An 11,567-nucleotide genomic window follows, 5' to 3' on the forward strand; every position below is an offset into this window, starting at 1 on the left:
GCCAGCCCAGTGTCAGTCTTCATGCACTCACTCTAGCCTTTGCAAAGTCACTTGAAGTGTTTCAGCAGCATTCTTCAGGGGACTCAAGCTGCTGGCAGACTGCAGCACAAGAAACCAGTCTGGGTGCAGCACCACAGCCCACCTCTCAGACCCTTACTTAAAGCCAGGTGCTGCAGCATGCTTCCTGAACACAATGCAGTATTTTTTTTTACAATAGTTTTACAAGTCAAGTCAACTGGGTTAGCATCTTGCTAAGTCATTTGAATATGCCTGTGCTGTGCCTCCTACTATCCAGGGTAACTGGCTTTTTTTTCCCAGGACATACCAGCTCCTCCAATATTCCAGATAACAGAAACAGTTTCCCTTAACAAGGGCAAACTGTATTTGTCCTTTTAAATGGTGTTCTTCCTTGTTTCCTGACTTCAGTATCTCATGGTTGTAACATGTACCAGCTATGTTTATTTTTACATCTCCCCATCCAAAATGGTGTGTGCCATGCACTGAGTAGGTGTGTTACCAGTTACCAGCACAGTCATCATCTGCTACACCTGATACTGCCTGTCTGGAATTCAGCATATCACTCCTAGCAAAGGACCTACTTGTCTGAACTGGCTCACATGCACCCAGTGTTGGACCGCTTGTTTGCTGGAGGGGTTTGCTTTTACACATGTCTCTTGTAATGTCACTTTTCAAGAACCTCTCTGCCTACGCATGTGATTTTAAAAAGAGTACTGAGCAGGAGAAGTAGGACGGAGGATTTATACCAGGAAACTCTTAAACTAGGATAAGAAATACTAGAGAAACACTTTATGTAAGAACTCAACTGCAGTGCTCAAAGTCATGAGACATCTCCTTAAAAGGCACATGGACAAGGTCAAGGACTTCTCCACAGGCCCAGCTATTCAAGCATTATTTACAAGAAAGTCCAACTTCAATAGAAGTGGTCAAATTTATGAGGAATACCTGAAGCTGAATCTGTGGTAAAGAAGTCACAAGTTTTGAATATTCCTTGGATGAAGATAGTATCATTCACTTCCCTGAACTACAGAGCCAGGATGTGAAACGAAATTTTCTGTGTAGCCACATATCATAGTGTAGCAACCACTGGCACCCATACTACAGAGGTGATCCATAAAGTTAACTCAAGGTAAGTAATACAGAAATAGTTTGTACCTGCTTTGAAAAATATTGTTTGTTCAGCACAGTAGTGGTATATTAGCAGAAATAAAATTTGGCCATAGACCAAGTGAAGATCCATGTAATAAAAACAGCCAAAGGGTCTATCTATGGCTACATCTAGATGATGGTTTTTAGGACTGTTGTATCAACCGACTGTAAATAATGCAACAACTACCTTGCCTGGAATGAAGAATGATAACAATCAGGACAGCTACAGTAGATAAGTGGAGTTCAGAAAAGCTTAGCCAAGCTAAACGTACTCTGTTAAGTTTGTAGTAGTATGTCAGGGCCGCCTTATAATACAAAAGCAAAATGCATTCAGTTTAAACAAACCTGACTGTATTCCTGGTCTAGAAATCTGGAAATGCAGCTACTCAGTAATCTGCATAGATACATAATCAAAATACTCAAGTTTTTCCATTTACTTACTCAAGATTTTGTTCATGCATGCAGCCAAAGATTTTCCCAAATAAATGTCATAAATAAATTGTGCTAAAATGGAAGCTATAGTGTCTTCCTCCCACATTTCCTAGAAACGATACATCAGTATACTGCTAAGTGGCATTGGTCTACCAAAGTTCAGTCACCTCTTCTGTCACATTTTGTCATATTAAATGTTTAGAATATTAAACAATAACTTAATTCTAACAAGCACTCAGACTTTTTATTTGAATTATAAACTATCTTCTCTTGAGCACACACAGATACCATGTCTGGGACATAACAAAAGACAGAATTGACTATAGGGTCAACCACAGTTCCATGAATTTTTACAGCAAGAGGAATAACATATGATGAAAAATGTCCAAAACTTAAAATCCTAATTAAATTATTCTATGTGATGAGGGTCAAAGACCAGTTTAAAATGCGTATTTAGCAAGCATCTTGAAAATATCTTAATCATGTCAGTCTCCCTGTAGTTTAAAATAATAATTTGTTTTCATCAAAACAGCAAGAGATGAGAGAGGCAGCCTAGAAACACTAAGACAGGATGCAAGAATGGGAAAAGGGACTAATGAAGTATCAATCAAAAGGAGATAGGCCTCATAGGACATGACTTACAAATTTGATTTATGTACTGCATCAAATAAAACATAAGGATTCTTATTTCTCTCATTTAGACCTCTAATGACAACACAGACTATTAAATTCATCTTCATATTGTTTCCACAACCTCCTGGAATTATATGATATAGTCCACTGTTATTTGTTTATTCTAAAATTAGCAGAAGAAATAAAATGCAAAGAATTCAAAGAACATGGACAATAATATCCTCATCCAAGATTCTATCAACGTTTATGAGACTAATATTACCAGATGGAGCAAAAAGTTTATAACTAGCTTCAACTGCTACCCTTACAAGCCACTGGTTACTCTCCTCTCTCTTTCAGAAAAGTATTAAACACAATTTCAAGAAGTAACAAGAACCAAAATACTTCAAATGAGTTAAATAATTATTTAGGTTCTGATAAGAAGTTTTAAAATCAAAATGAAATTTTAAAAAAGGTGAGTAGGCCAAACCCAGACTTGCTTCTATAAAACCGTGAACAAGGGTGTCTCCGGCACTCTTGCTAAAACACTTTGCACAAGAAGCCCAGTAAGAATCACATTACCAAAATGTAGCAGAGCTCTGGGGCCATTTGTTGTTTGTTGGTTTTCCCATTGCTAAGGAGGGAAATTCTGCAGAAAGGAGTGAAAACAAGGCAGTGATGAAAACAAGGCAAAAAGAATACAGTAACCTCTGACATTTTTACTGCCGCATCGATGTCTGAAGACGCTAAAACGCTTAATCTGCTAGAAATATAATCAACAACTGGGTCACTTTTTAAAATGACCTAAGATACACATGACTAAAAAGTGCTTAGTATTACTTTTACCAAAGGGTATTGAGATATGGCTTTAACCAAATGTTTCAGATGTTAAGTCTGTCAGAGATAGCTACAGGAGCCTTCAGTCTGACCTGGCACGATCATTCTTATCACTGTTGAACCAGGCATATGCTTATTTTATCTAGGGTCTCTGATACAGATCTATTTATCCACCAACTGCGCCCCAACAATTGTCATTGCCCCTCCGCCCTTGGTTACTGCTCCCAAGACCCAGGGGCAGAACAGAACATGGTCACACACATATGCTTCCCCGATGCAACATCAGACACTGTCTCATTAACTGCTTAAACCATCGGATCCTGCGCATCAGTGACTGAATCCTACATACCTGCTGCTGCTGCAGCAGTCACTTCTGCTACAAATGAAGAAACACTCTGACAGCACAGGGACATCTTAAACTGCCATAGTTGTGCACTAGGTGAGCATGTGTCACTGCCACCTAAATACATGCCTCCACTAGAGTTTGTCAGTGCACCTGTACCAGCCAAGTCTTGTGAAAAATCACTTTAGGTCAACAGGTGAGTCAGTAAGGGTGTACGTTGTACCTGTTTTCCAGAAAAAAAATTTTAAAAAAGTTAAAACATTTACTTTTTGCAGAATGGCATCTTGCCTAGAGTTTTCTCCTAGCACAAATGTGTTTCTTATGACTACAATTTTCCACTCATCCTTTTGATGGACCTATCTTGGAAAAACTTTTAAATACCTATCATGTACCCACAAGGATACTTTTCACCTCACCTTCTTTCTCACAGAACTATACACAGACACATGCTACCAAAAGGTTGTTCTACAGCATCTATTACTGGAGGGGGGGGGGGGGGGGGGGGGGGAATTAAAAAATCAGGAGCTGCAAATCAAGTACAGATGCATCTGCAAAAACACTCCCCCCCTCATTTAGATGCCTCAAACAGAAAATAGCTACAACTAATTCACCTTTCCTAAATGCCAGAATTATTCCCCCCTAGTCGGAGGGTGCTTTCACACTGAGATGTGGATTTTGCGTGAAGCACGGTTAGTCAGCGAAGTTTTGACCTATCATTTGTCCCAGCCTGCTCTGAGGACTGTAGTGCTGAAGTCCACACCGCAGCCAGTTCAGTTCTTCACCGCCGCTTCTAAGGGCAGCAGATTCTTTGTCCTGTAAACAAGCTCAGAAGCAAACCTCAACGCCTGTGAAGTCTGTTCAGGTAACGCTGGGATGAAATGATTTACGTATGCTCTAGGTAAAAATGAAGTTTAACAGAGCCCGAAACGTATCTGCCCTTAAACCTGTCTTCCCAATGAAGCGGTTTAAACAGTAGCCTTCTTTTCATATTAAAAAAGAGTTATTTACCTGCTCTCATATATATGAATTTATAGAGAGAGACGTATATATTTATATATACACACAGACACAGAGCTGGGGAGTCGGCCCCGGGACTGCCGTGCCCGGAGAGGACCGCTCCGCCCCGGCACAGCCCCTCGCCGCCGGCCAGCCCAAGCGGCCAAGCCGGTGAAGCGGCGCCCCCGACCGCTGCCGAAAGCACCGGCGTAACGGCTCCGCCTGCACCGCTACCGCTCCTCACCCGCAGTCACGCAGCGGCAGACGCGGTAAAGCCCGAGTTTAAAAGTCAAAGCCGAGGCCAGGCCGCGTGTGTGGGGAAGGGGGGAACGAGGACAGCAGCTCCCCCGGGGAGTGGAGAAGGGGGGGGGAGGAGGAGGAGGCGGCGGCGGCAGCAGCAACGCCGTGCCCAGGCCGGGCGGCGGGAGCGGCCCCACACCCCGCTCCGCGGCACCCTCAGAGGTCAGGGCGCCGCCGCCCCGCCGGGTCCCTCAGAGCGGCGCCCCCCGCCCCGGGTCACCGGCGGAGGGGGCCGGGCCACCCGCCACGGGGGGAGACGCCGACACACCCCTTGCCGCTGCCCTCCCCCAACTCCGTCCTTCCCCCGGGCTGCGGCGGGGCCCGGTACTCACAGAGCCCGTTGGAACCGGTACTGGTGAACATGGCGGCTGGCCCAGCCGCGACGGGCGCCGCTGGCGGAACCCCCAAAGGCCGGGCAGACCCCGAGGAACAGCGGCGGGCCGGCGGCCGGGGACGGCGCGGCTAAGGCGGCCGCGATGGGCCAAACGCCGCCGTCAACCGAGCGGGCGGCGCCCCCTGCCGGGCCCGCCGGGCGGACGAGGTGGGGGGGGCGAGGGGGGGCGGTGGCGGTGGCCCAGGCCCCGCCGCCCGCCCCCCCCGCCGCCCGCTCGACGGTATCGCCACCAACTGACCCCAGCGGTACCCGGCGAAGCCTATAGGAGCCCATATAGGCGGAATATATTCTCTTAATTAACCTGCGGTAAAGCTGGGGCAGCTCCTGGGGGCCGGTCCTGTCAGAGGGCGCTTGCAGGCCCTGAGGTAAAGGGAAGGGCGCTTCAAGGCTCGGGTGTGGCTAGGCAGGGGTAAAACCTAAATTAGGCTGCGTGTGTTACATATAATTACCTCTGTCCTTATAAAGATGATTTAAATTTGAAGTCTCTAGGTGCCTTGGGGAAGCCTGGATCATCACACTGCGGAAAACTGTGACACCCGAGGCTCACCCTGACTTTGGAGTCCACAGGGTAAGTGCCTGCTTGGGAGCTGTGGGTAAGCGCTCATTAGAGCTAACGGAGACGTGGTCAGTACATTCAGTGGAGTCTGAGGAGCTTTCCAAATGATCAAATGAAGGTGTCTACTTCGGGATGAAATTAATTGCTCCCTAGGCTCCACCGACTATTGAACTCACTAGCTGTAATGGTAAGTTAGACACCTAACTCTCTCCCAATGTAGTAGACACGCAGTTTAAGGTGAACCATGTCCTGATTTCATTCAGATATGGTATAATAAGGCTAAAATGAATCAGGCACCATATTTCGATATTTTCAAGTCCATGTAGAAATCAGAGTTTCCTGAAATAAGTCATGCCAGGCATTTAAAAGGTGATGATGCTCTGCTCTGCATCACAGATGTGCATGTCAGGAAAAAACAGGACAAAGTTTTGTCCATTTGACAGAACTGAGGGCCTCAAAGTCACGTTTACGTGACCATGGTACGAGATGGAAAACAAATGTCGCTCTGGAACTGGAGAATGTGACTTGCCAGGTAGGTAACAATTTTTAAACAGGCAACCAATAATAAAAACTCAGGCAAGTCGTAAATTTGTTATATTCCATAAACTTTTCTTAGCTAACACCAAATACAAATATGCCTTTTAATAATTACATTCGAATGCAACTACTGCATAGCACTTGTAAATGTGAAGATCCTGAAGCTTTGTAAAGAAAATCTCTTAACACTGCCAAGGGGACATAAAAAACCCTTATGCTTGGGTCCGCAATGACTTAAGCAGAATTCAGCGTATCAGTATGTAATTCTAAAATGTCCAGCTACCAGCACTAATTTCAGATTTGTGTGGCTCACTTGTCCTCTTTGTACAGGGCCCGCAGTCAGACAGGTAGGAATGGGATTCAGAGTCAGCTCACAGAGCAGGAGGTGTATCTAAACTAGTCAGAAGGAAGAACCAAAACAAAGGTGCCCTGAAAATCCTGACTTTCTCCCTGGATAAGGTTCTTTCCTCAGCAAAGAATCTAAATTGGATTCACAGCACAATACCCATCATGTACATTGTGTCTTTGGCTACAGACAACCGGCTTACTCTTTGCTGTTAAAGCACATCTGGAAGAAGTGATTTGCTACAGAAATTCTCCTTCCTTTCAAAGGCTGCTGTATGTTACATATGCAAACTCTTGGCTTGCCAGTGTGCTGCTGAATGCGCATAATCATGCATAAGTCACTGACAACCCTCATTTCTAAGAAAAGGGAAGGTAAATAATGAGGTGCAAAGCTTATAATGTTTCCAGTGTGAAACCTCATTGGGAAAAGTTAGAGTGCCTCCTGAAGCTTTAGGGATCTAATGAGGTACTCATGGATTAAGTAATCACCATTTTGGACTTTTCTGACTAACCTCCACTTAAAGTAATTAAGCCTTTTTGTGGATCTGGCTTTCATATATGTGAGGATAAAACCTGAAAACTTTTCCATCATTTCCTGTGTAGTAGGCTTGGGATTGCTGTTTTAATGCTGAAGGTAAAACTTGCTTTTATTTCTTTTCACAGTCACACAGAATGGAGTGACAGAACAGTCATTAATTTAGAGGTTTACAGTCCTGATAGCCAAGAACTACTGTTCTACTGTCCTATAAGCTCAGTTTTGAAGATTCCCCTAGATTGATGTCCTACAAGGTAATTATATTAGAGGGATTCTTCTCTGCAATGTTGAGCACTGGAATTGGATTGAAGTCAGAATCTTTAAACATATTAGAGACTTACGCATGTATTTTGCTGACTAAGGATGCGTTTGGGCAAATACTTAAGAACTATTTTGAAAGCAGCTCTGCAGACTTGTTATCACTGACAGATACAGCAAAACTGAATGAGTAGCAAGAGTTGGCAAGCTTCTCCCAACAATATACAAAAAGACTTGCAGATTTGTCAATACTACTGGGATACAGGGACCTGGCTCTGTATTTATTTGCCAGTATCTTATTTAGGTCTACAAATATATTACTGAGTCTTTGAAACGTTTAATGATATTCCTTGTTTCAAGAAGGATGTATTAAGTCAGTTTTTCTGGGATTAGATCAGGTTAGATACACTGTATGTTTTTGAGAAACTGCATATCCCATGCTAATAATTATAGTTTCACATACTGATTGAACGGTAGAGGAAATGGAGTTTCTGCTCTCAGATAGAGTGCCAAGCAGAGAGGGTTTTTTTACCTCAACACCGTCAGTGTCAACTGGTAGCTTGTCATAAGAATTACACAAATTATTTGCATTATTTAAATATATGCAGTGTTGTCCACTTTGGAGTTAACTGAAATCATCAGTCCTCATGCTTGCCTTGGAACATATCCCAGAATAGGAAAGCTAGCACTTATCTACTAATCTACTCAGAACAAGCTTAGAAGGCTTTGACACTGCTCAAATGTCAGTTTAAATATCTCCATTTGTTTATTACATCTAGTTAGTGAGGTCAATTTGATATGTTCAAAGTAAAGTAATTTGAATTTCCTGCTCAGAAGAAAATCCCAGGAGACTGGAATTTATATTTCTAGCTGTTTTCTAACATGATTAGGTTGCTTTCTTCTCTGAACTTGTGATGTTTTTGAACCAACTCTTAATTACTAATTAATCTCTTAACAGTCAGATGTTCCCCTGCCATGTAGAATGAAGGATAGCGGCAGAGTAAAATGGGGTGGAAATGTAACACCTCGCTCAGGAGTTTTCTGTCTTAGCTCAGTGCAGGTTAATGATTCTGCAGGTTAATGGCAGGTGGTCTCTGTCTCTTTGACGTCTGGGGTTTCCATGACATTCATAGTAGCACCTACAGTTATTACAATTACCTGAAATATTAGCAGATACCTGAAAAGAGGTTAATGTTAAACTTAATGATTCCAGTAACTTCTCCCTACAGTTTCCAACCCTTGTCTTCAGCTACAGAAGACGGTAAAGAGGAAAGCTGTGCACCATACGTACCCTATGGAGGAAACTTCTGTGGCAGTGCAGCTTGCTGATAGCAGCTTGCAGGGGAACAGAAGGAAGGGCAGAAGGCAGAGATTCACTGGGCTGAAATTGGACTGATTGGTCTTGTGCCTTTCCAAAATTAGAGAGTTTCACTCCCTCAGAAGTGAATAAAAGCTTTGTGCTGCAGCAGACCTGCTGTCCTCTTAAACTGTAGCGGGTTCATTTTATTACACAGATTTTTATTTTTTTACTATAGCTAGAAGACACAGAACATTTTCTAGATTAGTCCTTTCCACATAGAGCTGGTAGGCTTACAGTTAATGGAGCAATATGAGGAGCAATGGAGTGGCTAAGGGAGGAACTTTTAGGTGTTTCTTAAGTTCTAAAGAAGTGTGCAAAGGCAGGCAATCTAACAGAAAAAAGGTCAAGAGTATTGGGTTTTATCTGTTGGGTTTTTTTTTCAGTTGATTTTGCATCACACTATTATAAAAAATATAAAGAGTACTCAAAAGTTTTCCATCTGTTATGGTTCTAACAATGTCAATGAGGTGTTTTGCAAAACTAAACACCATGATAAACCTGAGCTCCCTATCAATGTCTAGTAATACAAATACATGGGTAGCTCTTGCTTCAATAACTCATAGTTCAAACGGCACTATCTTGTTTTTCAGCTAGAACCCCAGAATGGGAGGTGATCACAGTGCAGTGTTCGAGGGACTGGTTGATCTGTTGCTGAGCCAAGTCACCAGCTGGTGGCCACCAGCAGCCACAAGCTCCCGCTCTTTGCATTGCTCACCTCCATCCCCAGCCAGGGCCTTTTCATGCCAGGTCCCTCTCAGCTGTAACTACCTTCCAACAACAGTCTCATTTTTGACCTAGCAAATGTCACCAGAAATGTGCTGCATCTGCCACCTTCTGGATTCATGCCATGCCCCTCTAATGTGGGTGAGAGGAAAACAACGGTGCAGTACGTCTTGCAGAGATACATGGAGGAAGCCCAAGAAGAAAAGTGCTTGCCTGGACCTGTTGAGGCAACCTTGCTTTCTTCTTCACATTGTATCTTTGTGGACTGATCATACACACTCATGGTTTTACACTGAAAGTCTTAATTATCGCTTCCCTTTTACCAGTTGGCCACGTGATCCAAGCACTGACACCCCGTGCACCCGGATGTTGGCATCTCTGTGTTCAGGAGCAGCACCAAGCACTTCATCAGCAGCTTTATCTCTAAATGTTTGTAAAACACTCCCTTAAAGTTGTTGTCCTTAAATTCTCTGTCACGGGGACCAGGCTTTTTATTTCAATGAAGGTTGGGATCCTGTGAAAAACAAGAACATATGGTAGCATAACCAGGAGCTACGTCCTAATACAAACATATTAAGAAAACAAATTTAAGGTAGGCAAATCGATTCTGATGTTTCTTAATTGTTAATTTTTATCTCAGTTTTTACATTTAATGTGCTATGTTCATGTTCCATTTGACTTAGGTGACGCCTCATTCTTGTGAGAATTAAAAATACAGTGGTTCAGCTGCCCTTGGCTGAGCAGCTGTCACTGGTTTTTAGATCACTCATCTGAAGGTCGTTAATTTACTACAAGGTAAATTGCGAAACATCAGTAAGCATCAATAAAATGATGAGATTTAAGCACAGTGCTCAGAAGACCCGATTAAGGAATCCAGTAGGAGAGCAAAATATTATGTATAGCGTTGCATAATGCAACATACTTGCATATCTGTACTCTTTCATGTGTACTAGATCAAGCACTACCCATCTGTTTCAGACTGAATTTATGTCAAAGAGTACCTTTGTGATCTGGAGTATATTCTAAATTACCCAAGATAACTATCAGCGATAGCAAAAAATTTAAGCCTTTAAGATGCAGAAAACGAGTTGCATTGTTCCATACAGGTATGGCTGTGTTGAAATTGCCTATTCTGAAATTAGGTTTTAGAAGATATTTGTAGAGGTATTCAAAGGAGTTTTTTGCTCCCTGATACCTAGCCATATTTCTCAGATATCCTCCTCCTCTTGCTTCATATCCGTATTGTAGTCCTATCTGTGTATCTCCACACAGTGCAAAGGTTATTAAACGCCCATATTTACACTCAGAGGCAAATCTGTTTTTAAGGGAATACGTGGTGACCCACATCATGATGTTATCAGACCTATAGCGTAACACTGCTAAGAGAGAAAAAAAAAAAGAGGAAGCTTCAAGCAGTTCTTCTCCCCAGTTGTCATCTTACTTTATTTGATTTATTTAAACGCGAGTATGAAGGAATAGTCTTGTCTTTTTTCCCCCTAACTCTAATTAGCCAGAAGATGTTTGTGTTCGTATGATTTTATTGAAATACAATGATCCCTCAGAATAACTTGCAAAAAGTTGAAGGATGTTCACCCCAGAAATCTATCTGTACAATATTTGCAATAAAAGAATGTATGCCTCCAGGAAATAAGCACTCTGGGGGTTTCTTTTTTCCTCCAAAAATGTTAGGACTGGTAAAGTTAGATACCAGAAATCTATGTCATACAAAAATGTAAAATTTTGCCCAGCTGGGGCCTTTATATTGTCATCAGAAAACTAAACTGGTCTTCATTATGAGAAGGAGGGACTATAGTGAAAAAAAAACCAACAATCTGTGTCAATAAATCACATTTAAATACAGCGGAGCTATTGGAAACACAAAAATACGGCATTACAATTATTGTTGATCCTATGCTATACTTTTTCCAGCGTGGGCTATTTTCTGTTTGCTGCTACAAGTACCATTATGCTAAGGAGATCTCTAAAACTGAGGATTAGATCTAGTCTAAAACTTATAAATGCAAAAGCAGGGATTCTTACTGTTCTATTAGCTCCCTTCTGTGCACGTAGGAAGTATTTCTTGGTTTTCTTGCTGAGTGCAATTTAATATACTTCAAGATTTTTTAAAAATACCTCGAGTACTTTATAAGTAGGAGTTGGGGACAGTACAAA

The 11,567-nt window shown here is 42.5% G+C and overlaps 1 protein-coding gene and 1 long non-coding RNA gene across 2 annotated transcripts in view; one reads left to right on the forward strand and one right to left on the reverse strand.

Annotated features, from left to right (window-relative positions):
• UBAC2 (UBA domain containing 2) overlaps nt 1-5,179 on the reverse strand; it is a 104,452-nt gene extending 99,273 nt beyond the window's left edge. Inside the window, exon 1 of the mRNA XM_074859368.1 lies at nt 5,020-5,179. Within this exon, the coding sequence (XP_074715469.1) occupies nt 5,020-5,050 (31 nt within the window). The 5' untranslated portion in view covers nt 5,051-5,179. The remainder of the gene's footprint in view (nt 1-5,019) is intronic.
• LOC141939507 (uncharacterized) lies at nt 4,534-11,042 on the forward strand. Its single transcript, XR_012627601.1, has 4 exons — nt 4,534-4,656; nt 5,564-5,649; nt 7,183-7,308; nt 9,263-11,042. It is a non-coding gene; the product is annotated as an uncharacterized LOC141939507 (long non-coding RNA).
• Nucleotides 11,043-11,567: the final 525 nt, after the last annotated feature.

Source organism: Strix uralensis, chromosome 2 (assembly GCF_047716275.1).
Source record: "Strix uralensis isolate ZFMK-TIS-50842 chromosome 2, bStrUra1, whole genome shotgun sequence".
NCBI classification, from domain to species: Eukaryota; Metazoa; Chordata; class Aves; order Strigiformes; family Strigidae; genus Strix; species Strix uralensis.